Genomic DNA, 20,827 nt, shown 5'->3' on the forward strand with positions numbered 1-20,827 from the left:
ACTCAACTATGTGTGACATTAGTCAAACTTGACTAATGTCCTCTCACCCCACTCAAAAAAAAATAATAAAAAAAATTTACACTTACACACACTTGCTCAATGTGTTATTTTAATCAATTACATGGTAGAGAGTATAAATTACTTTTACTTACTGTCTAAGCTGCTTATTGTAGTCAGGGTTGTCTGGGGGGCTGGGGCCTATCCCAGCTCTCAAAGGGTGCAAGGCACACATAAACACTCTAAACAGGGAGTCAGTCCATCGCAGGGCAGACATACACACACACACACACACATAAGGGCAGTTTTTGTATCTCCAGTTAACCTGACTGCATGTCTTTGGACTGTGGGAGGAAACCGAAGCTTCCAGAGGAAACCCATGCGGACACAGGGAGAACAAAAAAACCACACTCAGAAAAGACTCAGACCGCTCCACCTGGAAATCGAACCCAGGACCTTCTTGCTGTGAGACGACAGTGCTACCCACCAAGCCACCCAGTATAAATTATGCATGGTTAATTATTAAAATAAGACAATATAAAGACAAGGTAATTAAAAACGTTTTTATTATAAATAACTTTTGAAAAATAAGTAAACTTCAAATAAACAATATCATTTATTTTTCTGTACATGATACTTATGTCTAAAGCCTGAAACCAGCAACCTTCTGATCATTAGTGCATTACATTAACCGCTAAGCTTCCACTGCTGAACAAAACCATAATGCAAGTAACACATTTTATACATTCATAACATTATATAAATAACATGTTTTAACTGGTAGGAAACAAGCTACTAATGTTACATTTTTGAGCTGCTGCTGGTTCATTATGAACTAATATCACTGTCACTTGGCTTTCTTGATTGAATTCCAGGAAACTGTGATGCTGTGACACTTTCATTTGCACTAAGCAGGGAATCCTGAAAAAGTAAAAACCAGTTAACAAATTAAACAAAGTGGATAAAAGTTTATTCTTTATAAAAGTTCTTTGACATGTTCATAACAAAACTCACCACGGTCTGTGACTGATCTTTATTTTCACTTTGTTTTTCTGGCATTACTTTGCCCTTATCCTGCTCTTCTTCTTCCTCACCGCAACCTTCATCACTGATGGAGTCCTTGCTTGGTTGTATTGTAGCGAGAAAGGCAGGTAATGTAAAGCATGACAAAAAACGAGCCTTTAAAAGCAAGTATGCCGGGTTGGTTTTGAACCTGTCAGACACAAGTTTACGCACAGCTGCTACTTTAGCTTCCTCGTCATTGTTGTCTCTGTCTTCTTCAGGAAGGAGTTGCTCTGCTTTTGTCAACAAAGACTCCTTCACCTTTAGCAAAGACGCCAATGAGTTGATGGTGCTAACAAACGGGGGAAGATAAGGCATTTTCTTGTTTTGTTCAGGCAGTGTAATTCCCCCATTGCCCTTCATCCACTCCAACGTTCTAGCTCGATGCTCGAAGGATATAAGGTTAGCATCAAATGTTAAGGCATTAGCAGTTTGGCTGGGAATGGACTGAGGTTGCTGTGTTTTGGCTTGTGGGATGGAAGGCCCAATTGGAAAACTAGGCCCAACCTGAAACCTAGGTTTTTCAAGGTTTATACTAATGGGAGACGCTAAGCTGGGTTGAAGACAGGAATTTCCAGAGGAATTTGCATTAGGGGCAGGTTGGGGTGGTCCTGCTGCATTTGTAAGTACCAAAGAGCCATCCTGGTTTACTCTAAATGGTTGGCTTAATTCTAATTGAGGACTGCACTGCAGAGAAGGTTTTGCCACTACAGAAGCAGATGCACCAATACTGGCTGAAGGAATGCAAGGTGTACTCGTAACACCAGAAGCTGAAGAGACATTGGGAATGGGAATGGAAGATAGCACGGGGTTCAAATTGGGCCCAGAAGACGAGGATGAGGCACCGGCTTCATTTACCCCAGGTGCTGCTGAAGGAATTGTGAGTGTCACAAAATTGCAAAGGAACGCAAGGGAACCGTTTTGGTTTACCATTATAGGTGACTGAACTGGCAGCTGAGGTATAATATTTACAATGCCTTCATTAGAAGGGGGTTCCTGGATGGTAGATCCAGTAACATTTGTGTTAGGTGGGGCAACAGAAATCTGAGGTACACTTGTACCAGACGTTGAGGCATCACCAGGATCAGTAGTAGAAGAAGGTGGTAAAGAAACATTGTGGTTGTTTGAGACAGTGCTGGGAACAGAGTTCTGCCCAGCAACAGGAGTTTTAATCTGAATTCCAGCCACAGGAACAAAACCATTAGGGGTGATAAGCCAGGCTGTAGTTTGTGGTAACAGAGCAACTGTAGGGGTCTCTTCACTTCCTTGCTGTTTTTTAGCAGACTGTTTTTTAGAAGCTTTGGCTTTCACATTTTCTAATAAGGCTTGTGCCTTCATTGTTAGTTTGCGTTTGCGTTTTGGAGTTCCTGTATCTTCGGAAGTCTCTGCAGAAGGTTCAGTAATAGACAGACTAGACGTTAAGGTTGTTGGACTCGTTACGGACTGTGCAGATTTCCCTTTGTTAATTGGCAACTGCAAACCTGGCTGTACAACAGCAGGCAAACATCCTACACCAGGCTGTGTATTTTTCTGGGCAATAACAATTGTTTGTTGTACGGTAGGACCAGTGGGGTGCAGGTTCTGTGGGGTGTTTCTTTGTTGTTGAGGAAGCAGTTTGATTAATTGTGGGAATGGTAAAAGATTATTAGGGCCTTGGGGTTTACGATGTTCATTCTGCTTGTTTTTTTCATCAAGCATCTGTGCGACTGTCTTAAAAGAAGAACGCTTTGCTAAAAAAACAGTAAACACAAAAACATGGATAGTTTGAAAACATTTCGTTATTTTAACAACAAAGCTTGACATTTTTTAGAAATACAATTACCTCTCTGGAATCTCAGGTCGGGTATCTGATGAGGGGGAAAAAGTGTCAGTATGGTGAAAGACTACTACAAGCATTTTAGTTTAGGCTACATTAGAAAAGCAAACCATGGATAGTAGTAGTACACATTTTGTAAATGAATTCTAAAATGTTTTTGTAAATACAACTCAGATTTATCTGTTTCCTGTGAGTCTATATGTAGGACCTAGAGCTAATCATAGTTGCTTTGTTTATATTAGTGTTGAAATAGATATTTATTTATTATTTATTAGAATTTTAATGTCATGTTTTACACTAAGCTTACATTCATGACAGAAACGGTACTTACTTATTACACAAGATTCATTAGTTCACAAGCTTAATGTCAAACACAGTCATGGACAATTTTGTATCTCCACTTCACCTCACTTGCATGTCTTTGGACTGTGGGAGGAAACCGGAGCTCCCGGAGGAAACCCACACAGACACAGGGAGAACATGCAAACCCCACACAGAAAGGACCCTGACCACGACAGTGCTACCCACTGAATCACTGTACCGCATTCCGTATTAAATACACTACATATGATAAACCAGCAAACTCACTTTATTTTATTTTTATTATTGTATTATTATTTTTAAGAAATGGACATTTATCTCTGCTAAAAACACTGATTGCTAAAGGCACATCCCTACCTCTTTCTTCGTAAAATGTATCTTAAAAATCCATGAAAGTGAATAAAATCTCTGCGAGCTGCAAAAGTGTCTGAATTTAAGAGGCTGCTACTTATTAAAAAACATGTGCCAAACTGCTACTTATTAAAAAGCATGTGCCAAGTGTTGGCACCCCTAAAATTTAATAAGAAAAAGCAAACCATAATGTCATTCATATGTTATGTTCACCAGAACAATTAAAACACTTAAATGGTCACCCATGACTTCCTGTTTCACTGGGGTATAAATATAGGGTGACTTATAAAAGGCCTGAACTGTTTTCTTAGCAAACTGAGGCTGCACAGGTTTTACATGTACATGAGTGTTCCTTACCAAGGGCACCTCAGTTTTGCGATTTACAATCACTTTCTTGCAACCTTCAGTATCAATGTGAAGAGCCTGCAAACAACATGTCTTAAAATGCATCTATTTAAAAATATTTGCTTTCAGAAGTTTAGAAAGACAGAAAGAAAGAATTTTTAGCTTACTTGTAGAAGAAGTGAAAACACAGGCATCTTTTCAGGAGGGTTATTTGCTGCTCTAGTCTGAACAACATCAGCTGGATGAAGATAAAGACAACTTTATTGCTCAAAAAAGAATTTCAATTCCAAAGTTTTTTAATTGAAGAAAGCCATTTCATGAGTAAATGCTAATTTTACCTTCACAAAACACTCTTTCGTCTAAAGGCAGAGGGATTAACACATTTCCAACCCATGGAGAAACAGCTATCATAAGATTATAGTTCATTTTGGTGGCAGCTTTGGATTTTAAATGTTTGATTTTCTTGCCACTTGTTGTTCCTCTTTCCTCTAGTTCATCATTTTGGCCAAAGCTTTGTCCTTCATCTGAAGATATTCTGGTTTTGGCTCTTTTCTAAGGGAAAGAAAGGATAATAGTTATTGATCCATTCTAACACTACAGTTAACTTCAATTTTACTTCATTATTTAAGAATTAAAGAATAAACAACATGAAACTTAATGTATCTTCAGTTTGAAAAACATGTATGAGGGAACCTTACCCCTTTAGTATTAACAAATCGTCTCTTCCAATTCAACAAGTGCCTAACCTCGTCTGCAGGTACTTTGATCATAACATTTTCATTCCTCAAATTCTGCAAATAAAACACGAAGAAATTAAAATGTTACAATAAATAAAATCAAACTAAGTTGAAGATATTTATAAAGCCATGATTTTAAAAAGCTTTTATGAGAAACATAAAAGAAAACCCTACAACTATCACATAATTATATAAGGATTTGAATATGTATTTGTAATATGTTTTTTAATCCTTTGTTTTAAATGTCAGAGATGCACAAAAACACACACACACACACTTACCCTTTCAAGCAAAGCTAGAGGATCTGCACCTATAAACATTTTAACACAGTTCCCTCTTCTATTCAGCACAGTATTCCAGTACAGCCTAGTAGAGTTGTCAGCACCCTCTCCACAACCCTGCTTATCCTCCTCTGTGGGCGACCTGACCAGCACACTCCTCACATGTATGTCAAAATGCATTTGTGCCCTCCTAACAACAGGAATCCATTCCTTTATGTCTGGCTGGATGTACTCTTGTCTAGGAAGCAAGTCCTCCACTTCAGGGACACTTTTTTTAGAATTCTCATCACTGCTGTCCATGTACTCCACATTTTCTTCTTCAGAGCTGGAGTCACTTCCAGTGAGATAGTCCTCTTCTGTTTTGATTCTTCTTTTTGATGGAGGCCTTCGTTTTGAATTTGTCTTAAGTACTCTCTTCTTACCTCTTCTCTAAATGTGGAAAATATGATAAGATGTTTTAAAACTTGCTCTTTAAGGCATTAAATGACTTTTGAACATGCATAATACTAAACATAACTTACAGCAGCCTGATGTGTCATCCATTTCCACTTGTTTAAACACTGGCAGTCAATCCGGTTTGGAATTTCAGCAGCAATTTTAGACCATTTACCTGATGGGAGGGCATAGTTAAATGAAATGTGTACCAAAAATGTTACACAGATATTTTTATTCACAGTATTACAGAGCTGACCAGTAATCAGTCAGTGGTTGAAAAATAAAGGGCACATTTGTACCAACATCTCAATTTGTAATGAAACTGTAATGAAAATAAACTGTAAAAGTATGTTAAAGTCTAACAAAAATGGGTTTCTGGTATGACTAAATATTCAAACATCTGGCAGTCCTAAATGACAAAATAATGGCTACATAGTGCACTATATAAGTGTAAACGCCACTGCTTTGTACCCTAATGTGTGCACAAATGCAGTCAGTAGGAAGGGGATTTACAACCACGGAAACAGTTGTAAATCTCAGAGTTCTACTCCTGCATATTGTTAAGTTTAGGATCAGTCTACTGACAGTAAGTTCTACAGTGGATCAAACTTTTTAGTAGGGATGCGCCGATCCGATATTAAGATCGGATATCGGTCCCGATATTACCAAAATGAGATAGATCGAGTATCGGATAATTAGGCCGATCCATGGGGCCGATACGTTCACTTTAATTCGTTTGCGATGCGTGCTAAGCCCATACAGGACGTGCTGCTGACGTATGGCGTAGAACACAAACAGGAACAACAACATGAAACGAGCCAAAGAGTCAGCTGCATGGAGGTATTTCACGCTTGCTATGCCAACAAGTTCGATGGCAACATGCAATATCTGCAGAACAAATGTTGCAAGGGGTGGTGGTAGCGCTGCAAAATACAATACAACAAATTTAATTAAGCACCTCCAACAGTACCATGCTAAAGAGCACGCTGAGTTCCTAACGTTACAGTCGAACAAACAAAAAGAAGCAGGAGACAAAACGATGAAACAGTTAACTGTGAACTACAGATATACATATAGCGTTTACACTACATATTTAAAAAAATAACATTGATTACTGTTTGTGTAACTACTTCAGTTTCAGCTGATACATTTAATTTATTTTAAAATATTTTAAGAAGTTTGCCTTTTTTATTTTGAATTTGAATGCTGCACAATTGTTTATTATTTTATTGACAAATAAATAGCAGTTCAGTACATTTATATCTGTGTTAATTATATTTTGTTTTGCAAACTTAGTAATGTTTAAGTCAATCCTGATGCCTTAAGTCTTTCCCACATAATAAAGTATACGGTTTATTAATTCAACAATGGTATCGGATCGGTATCGGGTATCGACCGATATGCAAAGTATATGTATCGTATCGGTATCGGAACTGAAAAAGTTGGATCGGTGCATCCCTACTTTTTAGTGGTCATAACTCACCAACACCGTGTTTCGCCACCAGTTTTTTCAACAGTTCCACTTCTTCATCACTCCATGGACCTCTCTTCACACCCTCCCGGAGACAATCCAAGTATCTAAGATGCATTTTAAGAAAAAACTTTTCAATACAAATCTCAATTCTAAATACACTTTGATTTAGTATGGATTGCATTTTGTTTGAAAAGATGAATTTACACACCTGTCCCGGCATGCACCGTCTGTCCTGCCAGGTACTTCATTTTTAATTTTCCACCATTCCTTACACCCATACTTTTTCACAGCATTCCGCAGTAACTGCAATAAGAACATGTGAAATGAACAACATTATAGCAATGTAAATTGTAGCAAAGTGATTCTTTAATTCACAAATTGAATAAAATGATTTTTATGATCTAAAACTCATTGTTTCAACATCATTAGTGTGAAGTTGAGGGTGCCTCAGTAATCCCTAGTGTAACACAAATGCACGGATAATTTTTTCCTCTGTTTTACAAATAATGCAGCCATCAATTATCCACAAAATATAGGACACCTAATGTAATAAGTCTACCAAGCAGCACACACTTAGTTGGTCTGTGGGCAGTTTTTGACAGACTAATACCTCAAACTTTTCCATGATGGTAAACTGGCTAATGAATTATAATTAGTAATAGTAATTAGTAATAATAATTAGTGCTACTGTTATTAATGATATGTCAGTTCATTTAAGCTGAAGTGTTTTACAAACCTCATCCTCCTCTTTTGTCCAGGGGCCCTTTTTTAACGAGGGATCCAGAACACCTGTCCAACGGTAAATAAGCTGGGCATAATCCCGACCCTCCATAAAGTATGCCACTGTTGGGATATAAAAAACACCTCAATTAAACAAAACATTAAAGACAGAGGGGCAATGATGTAAACTTAAGGACCAGTAAAAACAAAAGGCTCAACAGATAAATCTAATATTTCTGCAGTACTTAAATATCACAGTGAGAGTACTTTGAGTGTAGGGTATGAAATTGCCAATTCGCATCTTTTCCACAAGTTCCTTGAGGACCTGGTCCTCCTCTTTAGTCCACTCTCTCTTCTTGAAGGTTTTAGAGACGTAGCGTTGGTATATCTGGAAGCACATGAAAGCTGTCCTGTTGGTCTAAAAAATAGAAAGAAAGATTGTTGCTTTGTTTTACCAAATAATATACATATGTACTAGATGAATAAAACACCATTCTTCTTATTTCTTCTTTTGGCATTTTGTATGGTGATAAAGAGAACTGTATAACATATAGGTCCATAATCTTCCATAGGGTGTTTCATTAATCTGGTGATCGCAAAGGCCAAAGCATAAGATTGACATCATTTTCATGATAAAACTATTTATATTATAGACTCCTTATTATTATATTATAGACTCCTCCGGCCCTGTAGACGGGCATTGTCATCTGACCTCTTCAGATCATACTGAAATTTTGCAGATCATTTTTTTACATTTATGAGCACAAGGAAAAAAGTCACACTTACCCCAAGTGCCTCCGCAATCTTGTCCCAGTGGCGGGCTTTGAACTGTGCTGCAACCTCGGCAAGCTTCTTGATCTCACCTTCCTTCCATGTTGATTTGTTAATAGAAGGATGAAGGTAATTCTGCCAGAATCTCTTCAAATCCTCAGGTTGTCGACAGCCCTTAAACTGTAATTATATACAATAACCTTAATGCTAATATCGTAAATATGACTACATACCCATTACGACACAGGAATAGCAATTAAAATATCAATTTAAACATATGTCAATACAGAAATCAACAAGTGTATCCAAGAGATATATAGTACATACATTAATATTTGATATTTTGTCCCAGTCATGATCATTATGTAGATTCCCATACAGCTCTTCTTCCTTCATTGAGCTGAAAAACAAAAAAGCCAAAAGAGTTACACATATTTTATTTAACTTATTATTATTATTATAAATCATTTCAGTGAAATTACACATCTCTTAAAGCACATTTTACACATGTTCACACAATGCCTTCACACATTACCTTTACCTGTTTATTTACTGGTATGTTAAAGATGAACAAATCTAAAACAAACCCTGAGCACTATACCACAAGTAAAGGTTTGGACCTTGTACAATTCCTTTCCTTTATATTTTACTTGTTCCCATGCCAAAAACTAAATAAAAATAATTTGAGATCCAGTCACCTGCCAATCACTTAAAAGAAAGTGCCTTAAGTAAGAAGGGGATGCAGTTTAAACTCAACTGTCATGTAAATGACACCTAATTCAATGCAGGTGGGATCTAAAACATGTCATATCATGAGAACCAAGACTTTTAGTACTTAATGTCTGCAACATACTGTGTAAAGGCTGAAAGTGTGAATGATGCAAAGCTGGGCTTTAAAAAAGGTAAAATGGCAAAATATGTCCCTGCTGGCCTGATATATACAGTACATAGTAAAGATAAGAGAAAATAAGCAACAGCAGCAAATTTACATTTATCATTAATATGTAATCCACTCAAGCAAAATGTGGTAGTTCCAAACTGTACGCACCTTATTTGTGCAATGTCCTTTTCTAAAACATCAATACGTTTTTTTAGTTCTTCTTTTTCCTCTTCTTTAGCTTTAGACAACTTTGCAGTCAAGTATTCCATCCTGTAAACCAACAGAAAGCAACATTAAAGCACTTTATTAATATAAACCATTGTTATTTTTCCTGCTTTAAAACTCACTTGGACATTTTAGGTTGCATCATATGTTTCATAGTGTCTGAAACCACCGATTTCACCAGCAAAGTTTTCTGCCATGCCTCCCCTGAAACAGGAAATCTAAATTATAATTGTATCATTAAGCATATGACTACAGTTTAAAGAAGATGTCATAAAACCTGCACCATACATCTTTTAATTTTGATTTCATCACAAAGTCTGGTCCCATGAATCATCTTTTCTTTGGTTTCTTCATTTGCTGGAGGGCCCTACAAACAAAAACAATCACCTTAAGATTTAGCATATTATTGGGTGTACATAACCACAACATAAACCATTTGCTTATGCCCATATGGTAAATTACAGACTCCTGTAAATATTTGTAATAACTTTATAATCCTACCAGACCAGTGAGCTTGTCTTTGAAAAACGGTTTCATAAAGTTGCCAAGAAAGAGTCTGAGTTGAGGCAAACCAGGGGAGCTGGATGCAGGACCAGAGAGCTGCGCTTCAATATCTTTCTGTAAAAAAAAGTTTTTTTTTGTTTATGTCTCTTCTAACAGTATGCACTAAAAGGCAAATGTAACTAACCTGTTGTTGGTGGTTTTCATTAAGTAGGCGCTCCAACTCATTGAGTTTTTCTTTCAGCACCTCCTGATAGACCAGATTCATTTGCAGACAAGTTTCCAAATTTTGAGGAAGAACCAGCTCATCGTCCTCATCACTCTAATAAAATAGAAAATGAAGCTGATCAAAAACTTTGGTTGGATGAATAAATAAAATAAATAATGGGAAAACTTGTCTGCAGATACTTACAGAATCAGTCTGACTGTTAGCGCCATGTTCACTGTCTGTATATACAGAAACATGATATGTTGAACTCATTGTATTGTGTTAAAAAATAATAACTAAAAGTGTTGTTTGCTGCATTGAATTGGGTGAGTGTGACAAATGCACTTTTAAATTCACTTTACATAATATTTATATTTTATTTAAAGTTAAGAAATGCCTTTAGATTTCCATATAATGTCCGCTTTAGTCAACATTTTTCAAAGAGAAGTGTTGTTAAAACTGTTGTTAATAGATTTAAGAGATCATACAGATGCAGTAATTAAATACGGGCATATTCATTTATCATAAAGCACAACAAATAAGTGATTCACTTATTGAAAAGCCTGCATGTTTACCTGTCAGGACATCAACTAGTGCTGCGTCTGCACCAAGCGTCTCCTCTAGCTCTTTTATCTCCTTCTGTATTTGCTGTCGCTCTGCCTCCAAGTTTCTATGTACCTGCAGAAACCAATGATAAACTGATAAACAATAAAGAACTGTTGCAAGATTCATCCAAAAACATGCAATTTTAGATGTAAACATACAGCTTCTTCTCCTGCATGTCCACTGTCATCAGAGTCGTCAGCTGTCAGAGATGACAAAATATAAAATATAATATAAGTGTGATTAAAAGAGAAAACAGTCTATGACAGTCTTAACACTGATCTAAGTGTGTAGATATTGTTTCACTTACTGCTGTCATTGTCTGAAGAAAGCAGGTCTGTAATATTGCTGTTATTTCCAAGACTGCTCTCCAGTGCCAGAATTTCATTTTGCAATTTGTTCCTCTGTGCCAACAAGTCTTTTGGGGATGGCATTTTTTTCTTTCTGAAAATAATACCTGCACATATAAATAACACTAAATACAACACGTTCAGCTATTGAAACAGATTTAACACATCAGAAACAACATAGTTGCCATCGCATATAGTTCATAAAAACTTGGACATCCTGTCACCTTATAGTAAGAGAGAATCTGACCCGATGGTCAGATGTAATACCAGAATCACTAAAATAAGTATAGAGCATTATGAATTACAAGCTGTTAGATCACAGGTGTCCCTGTTCGAAGATCTCAAGGTATTTACATATAATTTATCATATAAAAAGATAAATTACAAATTTAGACAACTATTTATTTATTTTTATTTTAAGGTGCAGCTAATTAAAAGTCATTTAATTAATGCTTGCCTATTTAGTTAGTTTGCTACAGATGTGTTTATTCCTTTTACTTTCGAAAACCAACAAAATATGGAATTTGGCCCACATTTTGCATGCACTGTACTATTGTTTTGACATCTAAAATATATTTGTAATGTTAAAATGCTGACGTGAGAAATTCTGAACTATGACAATACTAAAGACAGAACAAATTAGCATTCAATAATTACACATGCAAAAAAAAAATATATATAGCACATATATAGTCCTCAAATATAGACATAAAACATACAGGTGAATGTAAACACCGGTAAAACTCCACTCGTTCTCTCTGCGTGCTGCTACACCTAGTTAGCATATTACCCACAGTGCACCTCGCCGCCTATCCAACACTCCATAAAATAAACCGTTGGGTAGCTTAAAACACATGTTTACTCTTACTGCTTTATTAAAATATAAATAAACACGGTCAAACACTAACCTTACCCTAAAAACTAACCTTATTTACAAAGTTTACCGTAACTTTACGTAAACAAGACGCATAGACACGAGCTACAACACTGACCACACGCGGCCATCACAATCTGAAACAATTGTTGTTTCAAAATAAGAGCTTCTATCAACTGTCATCTGTTTGTGATAGAAAATGCTAGAAATTATGGAAGTCGAAAAAGGTGTTTGGTCGCCTTTCAATATTAAACAATGAAGCACAGGTTGGATTTATATATGGCTACGTAGGAATGAAAAAAATTACTAACAAAAACACAAAAGAAAAAATCACTACGTGAAAACTAGAACTGCTTCTAAAACTAACCAGACAAAAGCAATAAAATAAACTGTGAACCAAAACATACAAATAAAGCTAAAGCTAAATAATTAATCACACTAACCACTTATGTGGTTAGTAACACATAAAGACAGTTTCACTTTTTTCAATGCATTATTTGTGTGAGTGGTTTTAAAGTCCAAATAATATTACACAATGAGATTAATCATCATCAGTAAGCACTTGATCCTGGTCAGTCACACTGGGTCATTTGCTTCTCATGTTGTAAATTTATGTGCAAAGCAGAATTCACAGTTTATTGCAGGCCAAAATCTACTTACACCTAGGGTAATTTAGAGTAGTTTATAATCTTCACTTTATGAAATCAAGTATTTATTTCAACAATCTGAAAACAACATTTTTTACTTATTTTATTCAAATACAACATAAAATGATTAAATAAAATGCATATTCTAAGACAGCAGAACATATGTATTTAAATTTAATATAAAATCTTGTACAAATACTTGCAGATTAGTAAAGCTATAATAATGTCATAGTAATTTCTAACAATGAAATATAAATCATATTGTTAAAATAAGTCTTTTTGAGCATACAAATAACACTCCAAATTCTATGTGCAGATTTATTTGACTCTGTGGTCAAATGAAGTGCAATGTGTGTACACATTTTTGGCATCAATAACAGTATTTCCAGTTTCTAAAGTTCTAAAGATCTAAAGTTAAGGTCATTTGGCCTGCGTGAGCCAGTGTGTTTCTTGTTAACAAATTAGTGGTGCACATTACATAAATATTTCATATTGTGCAAGAGTTACATATTCACACAAAATTAAAATAACCTATTTAAAAATAAAAATAAATTGTTAGCCGTTTCCAAATGTTCGAGTGTGTCTCTGCTATTTGGTAGAAAGAGTATTAGGGTACATTCACACTGGTAAAGGAAACAGGTGGCTAGTTTGGGGATATGTTGCAAAAATTCAGGCTTTTATATATTGTAGCTTCCTGATGCATGTTGGTTTTGAATTATTCATCAATTTATCCTTATTAAGGATACACCACTATTTTTGGATAAAATGCAAAAGACAAAATAATAAATCCAGGTCTCCAGGATGCCGATGCCTCCATTAGCTGTGTCACTCCTTTTCAGATGGCAATAACCAAAATTCATATTCTACTATCTATAATTTGCTCCAAACTCCAAACAGTTTAACTGCATTCCAACAGATTCAATACCACTGTGGTAACAGGTCAAAACTATCTATGCAAACTGTCACACAGTTATTCAACAGTTACTATAAAACTCAAAGGTAAGTAAGAAATGTCTTGCTTTACTTTAATGTACCATCAGGTCTTTACTTACCCTCGGTAAAAAATGGGTTTACTAAGCACAACATATATTTGTTAAAAATATATGTACAAAAAATATATGTAAAAAAAAATAACGGATTACAACGATGTTATAGTCATCATAAGTAGGCATCTGAAAAAGATTAAAAGCAAAACAAAAATAACAAAGGCAGGCTGAAGTAAAATGAGCTATTATTTTGGAACTTCAGTGATCTTGTCTATTGAACTGAGGAGAGCAGATACAAGGCACAAAGTCTCTCTTCCTGTTAGCAGCTGCCTAAAAGAGAAACAAATCACACATCCATCAGATTAAATCATATGCTGTATGGTTAATCAGTGAGGTTTATAAAATATTCATTTTCACACATCTACATCTTATGTTAACTCCTAAATTCAGGCTTTTCTTAATTTCTTGATGTAAATTGTTTTCATCAACCACTTTATCCTGGTAATTAAACAACAAAGAGGTGCTGTCTGTTTACCTCGAGTTTCTTAGTATAACTATTTTTGCACAGCAACTATTCATCAAGACTTGCAAAAAATAAATTAATACAATGTTTGAGCTACATGAAACTGCAACTTCAGCACAATGTCAGCTTGCAATATCAATGTATTTAAATTAGTATCATATTTTGAAAAAATAATTATGGTCTACTGATTTTACAACCCTGCGTCCTGTTATCTTAAAACTGTATAATGCTCACTAATAAAATAGAATTTTCCACATACTTAATGGAACTTTCTGCATCTTGAGTGACTTTATGAAGGTACTCCGATGCCACTTGTGCATTTTGTCTCATTGTGTGTAATGCAGCAGATTCCCCAGCTCGAAGTCTCTCATTTTCACATTTGTAGCTCTCTACCTGGCCCTGCAGAAAAAGTATCAGTTGTGGAAAAACAAGTACTGTTAATGACATAAGAATCACAACAGTACAAGCCCGAATAAAAAAACAGTAACATCAAACCTGAAGTTGCTGGACCTCTTGTTTTAATCTCAACAAATTGTTTTCAGCTTTAATTGCTCTTTTCTAAAAATAAATAAATTAATTAATTAACAAATACATTTAAAAAACATAATTAAAGATACATTATCAATTTGAAAAAGGTTACATACTGTCATTAGCTGGAGATTTTGTTCCACAGATTGCACCATGGTCTCTAAGGCTTTAGCTTCTCTTTCTTCTTGCATCTTTCGATTGTGCATCTCATCTGTGAGCTGACTGATCCTACACACAGCACAGAAATGCTTACTGATTAGATCTGCATATCTATACAAAAAAATACTCATTAAATACATCATTAAAGATGCTGCATGATTGATGCTGAACACCATCACTTAGCTTATATTTCTTACTTTGCAGAGTCAGCTTCAGACTTTTTGATCAGCTCTCTAATATACCTTCTAAGCTGAGAGTTTTCTTCTCTTAGCTAAAAAGTACACATTAAATTAGTGATGTAAATTCAATTAAAACACAGGTTTTAAAACAAATCAGGATCTAATCACCTTTTGCTGGTCTCTAACCACATTGTCGGTGCTGTTCTTCTTAGCTTGGAAGGTCACGTCGATGACTGAGGTCTCCACATCTCCCTCATAGCTGCCAGTGCTTTTTCTGTGAAAGCGAGTGTCAGGTAAGAAGTCATTTCCCACTTCCCACTCGTCCACAGTTTCATCTTTAGACATTAAGGAGTGATCCAAAAAAGCACTGCCATCTAGATTCCCAGACAGTCCATGTGGCTGTTCAGCAGCTGAGTGCTGGTAGTTTCCAGTCCATTCACCCTCATGTTCATCATAAAAAGACTGAGCAAGCAAAGAGGGATCTGTAAAAAAGTGACTTTTTGGGCTGTGATCAAAGCCTCTGGAGTACTCATATTCATCTGCCAGTTGACAGGCAGCACCTGACATTTTCTACAGGAATAACAGAAGGCATTACTGGCATCAAAAAACAAATAAGCTTTCTCATGCTAATATATAGAAAATATGCATTTTGCATCAGATATACACAAAATATACTTTATGAAGTCTGTGGCCTGACCTTAGTTTTGCTAATTCTGCCATTTTCCAAAAATGCATGTTGACGAAGAGTTATACTGTATGTGATTAGTGATGTTAGACATGTTAGATGTTAATCAATAAATCATGTATGGCATCATATAAAGCTAAAAGATGTGTTTTATATTTTGATGGAACACTATAAACTCGTTGACAGGGATGCCATATTGGAAAGGGGATCTGTGACTGACTTATTAAACATCAGGATAAATAATAATAAATTATTAAACTATAATTAATATAATTAATCTGTGTAAACAAATTATAAATAAAACTAGACTGTATTCTATAAGACAAAGTAACATGCTAAAATTAGTCTTCGTTCTTTTCTCAATTGTCTCTAGTAATTGTTTACATGCGACAGATATAAATGGTAGATATAAACTGGGATAAAAATGCAGCATACTGCTTAAACACTGCATGTAGTGGATTACCTCAACTCCATCGGTGGGGTAGACTGGTTGATTTTTGTTCCTGATGAATTCTTTAAAAGAGAAGGGGTTCAGTTCCTCCTCACCCTCTTCTGGCTCATCTAAAGTAGTTGTATAATAATATAGACATTAAGATAAAAATGCATTTCACTGAACTGCACATTCTTTGTAGGAAAGAGCAAGCTTCTTTATTCTTTAGAGTTTTTACTCTTTGTCATGTATTACAAGCACACCAAAAGTAAAAATAATCCTGAGTCAGTAATGAAAAATATATCTCTTAGCTAATGTTATTGTTTACTGCCAGAAATAATACTTAGATTCATGATTAAATAATTAAATCACTAAACCACTCCAGCAAACCAACATCACCACAATACAATAGACAAACACAATAGACTTAAACTAACTGTTTTGAACTTTAATTCTTCCATCTGCCTGACTGTTTTATCCTGAGTTATTTTTATTACTGGGCACCACTTATTACCACACTAACCAATTCATTCACTCACTCATTTACTCTCTTACAACTAGGGGGAACTTTAGAGCAATCTTAAAGAGCTGAGTGAGACATTACAAACAGAAAGAAAACATGGCAAAAGTGTTTTAAATTTAAGGTAAGTTTAACTTTTACTGTGATACTTTTGTAGAAATGTGGGTGTATAATGCCTTACACAGTAAAGTAAACACTAAGCTATTTTATTATTTGGCAAACAACACTCCTCTGTGTAGATAGGTTAAAATAGCTGCGTGTTAGCAAATTAAAAATAATACTAGACTGTATTCTGAGATCTAATACATTTTATTCCGTTATTCAGTTACTTATTTATCATTTTAAATGTATCATCACAGTTTGTTCTGTGAAAAGTAAGATGGAAGGATCTTGTTACCTAATCATTAAGTACTTGTTTAGTTTTCAGTTTTAACTCAGGTATTACTTTTAAAGATCTGTAGCCCAGCCTACCTTTGCAATTACAAATACAAAATTTAAATACCAAACTAAGCAAACAAATACCAGAGGATCCGACTAGATTTTCTTTCTTCTAAATTAAAGTCACCAAAGATGAATAACAAACCACACACAGGTTGCCAAGTGCCAACAAATCCCACCCACATCAAGACTGAATTCTCCTATTATTTCGGATTTTCAAATCTTATAGCAAAATACAGCTTGTTAGAATTATTTTAACCCATCAAGCAATGTTATCTCCATTCATATGTCTTATAAAATCATAGCAGATGAGTGTTGTAATAGCTCCCTAAAGACACAAAAAAGAACTTCTTGCCAACCGAGCCAGTTGTACTATATTAAACTCAAGCTGACTGTTTTATTATTGATGTTTATCTGAGTAAAACAAGTACCGAGACAAACTGTGATATTCAGACAGAGCAAAATCATCTTAATAGCTTTGTAATAGCTAAAGTAACAGCGACAGTACTTACCATCTTCAATAATGAGCTTTTTCTTGGTTGTTTTGTGTTTCGACATGTTTGCGTTTAGTTATTTAAGAGGATGAGAAGTATTTAGTGTATAACGTAGCGGTAGACATAAACTCTTATCACAGCGAAATAAACATTAAAGTGTAAAGCGCTCCCGTTAATTACAGGGCATCCATAATTATAACAATGTAAACATATCACAGTAAAACTTCAGCTCACTTCATATACTTCATCCTTTCCAGTTCTTGTCTTCCTCTCAGTTTAAAATCGGATAGTATTGAACACCGAGGTTGCCTACCGACACCTAGTGTTGAGGAGAGGAAACTCCAAAGCTAACCTGTATACTAGTGGTGTGCGATACTGCAAAATTTGGTATCGATCCGATACCAAGTAAATACAGGGCCAGTATCGCCGATACCGATACCAATACCGATACTTTTTAAATAATTAAGGTAAATGCATCATCAAATTGCTACATTTTCATGACCTTTATGTGTATTATTGTAATACATACATTTTTATAAGTAGTTGCTCTCAGTAGGGTTGTAAATAAATTCAGTTGTTTAAAGCGGTCCACTTTCTTGTTTCTAGGTGCTTTACTTTCTCACAACGTTACCATCATGGCGTATCACCACCAAGCAGCTAACTTTGTAAATTTTTAATAGTGACTGAATATATGTGCCCTTGTTTATTTAAAAAAAAAATCGATGCTATTCTGAATAAGAGCCTCACTACGCATGCTTCGATTCATTTGCGCAAAGTGCGTAAGGTGTGTCCGTACTTTACATACGTATAGTTTACACTATTATTTCCATAAAATTGCCCCTATTTCTGTTTCTGCAAAGCAAAGTATTCAAAAACTTACAATCTTCCAATGCCTACCAATGTACTGATGTCTGTTAGGATTATAACAACGTGACGGTACCACAACATAACACAGCAGAGCAGGAAGGGAGGAGTGAAGTGAGCATGTGAGATGTGAGAGGAGCTGCTACTGTCTATACAGACATGGTCTTTACTTTCTGATGAAACGGGAGAAACGTGCTGAATGTAGCTGTATACAAAAGTCTGCATGCTTGATCGCTGCTACAATAAAATACACTGCAAGTATATCTTCACTGCACTAAAACTTTACCCATTATTTGCATCGCCCTTCTGGACAAAACACTCTTTCATGCATGCACATTAAGCAACCACGTCAAATATTATTTTAGTTTCAGCTGAACAATGTCAGGGTTCTGGGTTTAATCCATGTCTCAGGGTATTCTGGTTTTCTCCAACATCCAAAAAGCATGCATGATGGGGGACTGCTACTTCTTTAGAACAAATAGATTAGTAAATGCATGTGAATTTGTCCAGGGTATTTATGCCTTCTGGCAAGTGAATTGAGAATTGTAATAATTCTGGTATTACTACCACCCGACTATGGTGGAAAGGAGGAACTTTATTATGTTAGTTTTTGCAGCATAGGTCCAGGGACCTAGGTTTAATCCTTACCTAAACTTTCTGTTTGCTATAATCTCTTTCTTTATGGGTTGCCTCGGGTAATTTGGTTTCCTTCTGCCTTGCAAAACAGCAGAACTGCCTTCTCCAAATTGCCCTAACAGCATCATAGTGGATGTGAATGAATAATTGTTTGATGCTCTGTGATGTAAAAGTTTGGTCAGAGGTGTATTCTTGACCTGTGCTCAGTGTTTTTAAATTAAAAAAAGCTATGCATCCATTTAGACTCGATAAATCAGGATAAAGCAGTTACTGAAAATCAGTAAATACATGAAGGAATGTATTAGATTACTTTAGAACCTGTAAAGCCTTGTTTAAACTGCTAAGGTGGCAGTAGCTGTTTATCATGAAGTACAGATAAACTCATGGGTAACTGTTGTAAATTTTATTTAAAATGAAAGATTGGAACTGTAGTGCTGAAGCTCTGTAAGAACATAAATAGTTTGACAATATAGAAAAAGAATTTCACAAAAAGAGTCCAGAATCGACATGCACCAACATGCAACGCACAACAGCAATGTGATGCATATTACTGAACACTGAATCTGTTTACAAATAAAAAAAAATAATGAAAAGAAAAAGGATACAGGACAGAAAATCCATCAGACATGCTACATTTCTTTAACCCAGTTTTGCAAAGTGGAACAGTACAACAGAAGTGCTTGTAAAATTAAATCATCACCATAAGAAACATTTAAGTAACATACTATATACAAAAATGAAATAAATAAGTCTAGAAATAAATATTACCATAACACACTAATTTAAGCAACGCTACATTGCTGAAAGTGCAACCCATACACTACAAACCTGAACCTGTGTCAGACAACCCTTCGTCTTTAATATTTACACCCGTACATTCTGAGGACAAACTATTTGATGAAGTTACATCAGACAAAAAGAATATTGTCTTCATATAGCACAGTGGTAGATTTATAATTATGGCCAGATTGACAGTTCTCTGCCAACATATGCATATGAAATGTCCAGCTTTCATTACAATAAAGAGCAAAAAAGTGCAGTCCACTGAATAGTCATTTATCATTCTTTTTCAGAAGAGACACAATACAGCAGCTGTGAAATAATGCACTTTTTCTCATGTAGTTTTTAAGCATGCAAACATTATCAGTTGCATGCAAACCCGTTACATTTAATGTACTTTATTGTATGAAGTCAACCGGTCCACCCAAAACAGTGCTTTGCAATTACATTCAGGGTCCATTGTCCACATGTACAACAAACATTTTCAACAACAGGATCCGCCATTCTTGAGCTATTGGCATTTATTATACGAAAAGTGCAAAATATGAACTCATTTCTGTGCTTAAACTGATGCTACAATCTGGCCATATCCTAAATAAATTGTTGGGTAATTTGCTTTAAATCAATGAAACATTCAAAGCCTCCAAACATACAGTTTCAAGAAACAAATGTTGAAATTTCCTGGATTTCTATATTAATTACTTATAAAATGTCTGAACTTCTGAATTCTAATATCACTGTACAGACTCTACAGGGATATAGAAAGTCTTAAACCACTAATCATAGGAACAGACCAACTTAGTTTGCCAAATAACACTACAAAATCTTGTAAAAGACTGAAGACTGGAAGCTGTTATTTCTAAAAGGGGGAGCAAGTCCATATTAATTCTTGGAATCCTTGTCTTGGAATGGGATGTTGAACAAGCTCATAGTCAATCTGCAACATGCTACAAAAGCATTTTACAGACGTGAGTACATATCAGTCCATAACAAGACAAACAATCTAT

The 20,827-nt window shown here is 35.4% G+C and overlaps 2 protein-coding genes across 4 annotated transcripts; both read right to left on the reverse strand.

The window, feature by feature from the left end:
• Positions 1 to 546: 546 nt before the first annotated feature.
• snapc4 (small nuclear RNA activating complex, polypeptide 4) lies at positions 547 to 12,081 on the reverse strand. Of its 3 annotated transcripts, none has more exons than XM_063017924.1 (25): positions 12,004 to 12,081; positions 11,038 to 11,171; positions 10,889 to 10,929; positions 10,700 to 10,802; positions 10,329 to 10,363; positions 10,104 to 10,238; positions 9,917 to 10,033; positions 9,704 to 9,782; positions 9,538 to 9,619; positions 9,359 to 9,460; positions 8,638 to 8,710; positions 8,326 to 8,490; positions 7,807 to 7,957; positions 7,556 to 7,662; positions 7,028 to 7,122; positions 6,829 to 6,923; positions 5,432 to 5,520; positions 4,911 to 5,339; positions 4,591 to 4,683; positions 4,231 to 4,444; positions 4,060 to 4,130; positions 3,905 to 3,970; positions 2,882 to 2,906; positions 1,012 to 2,789; positions 547 to 918 (listed from the first exon to the last, which is right to left on the reverse strand). In XM_063017924.1, the coding sequence occupies exons 2-25, from the start codon at positions 11,159 to 11,161 to the stop codon at positions 826 to 828; spliced, it is 4,362 nt and encodes a 1,453-aa protein (XP_062873994.1). In that variant the 5' UTR covers positions 11,162 to 11,171; positions 12,004 to 12,081; the 3' UTR covers positions 547 to 825. The 3 variants fall into 3 exon arrangements, with proteins under 3 accessions (XP_062873994.1, XP_062873993.1, XP_062873995.1); XM_063017923.1 differs by having other exon boundaries at positions 11,038 to 11,184; positions 12,004 to 12,078; XM_063017925.1 differs by lacking the exon at positions 12,004 to 12,081 and adding an exon at positions 11,797 to 11,816.
• An 821-nt stretch (positions 12,082 to 12,902) lies between these two features.
• entr1 (endosome associated trafficking regulator 1) lies at positions 12,903 to 17,774 on the reverse strand. Its single transcript, XM_063017926.1, has 8 exons — positions 17,559 to 17,774; positions 16,122 to 16,219; positions 15,142 to 15,543; positions 14,992 to 15,065; positions 14,752 to 14,863; positions 14,603 to 14,665; positions 14,367 to 14,506; positions 12,903 to 13,914 (listed from the first exon to the last, which is right to left on the reverse strand). The coding sequence occupies exons 1-8, from the start codon at positions 17,602 to 17,604 to the stop codon at positions 13,830 to 13,832; spliced, it is 1,020 nt and encodes a 339-aa protein (XP_062873996.1). The 5' UTR covers positions 17,605 to 17,774; the 3' UTR covers positions 12,903 to 13,829.
• Between the last annotated feature and the right edge of the window lie 3,053 nt (positions 17,775 to 20,827).

This window comes from Trichomycterus rosablanca, chromosome 21 (assembly GCF_030014385.1).
Source record: "Trichomycterus rosablanca isolate fTriRos1 chromosome 21, fTriRos1.hap1, whole genome shotgun sequence".
In the NCBI taxonomy this organism is placed as follows: Eukaryota; Metazoa; Chordata; class Actinopteri; order Siluriformes; family Trichomycteridae; genus Trichomycterus; species Trichomycterus rosablanca.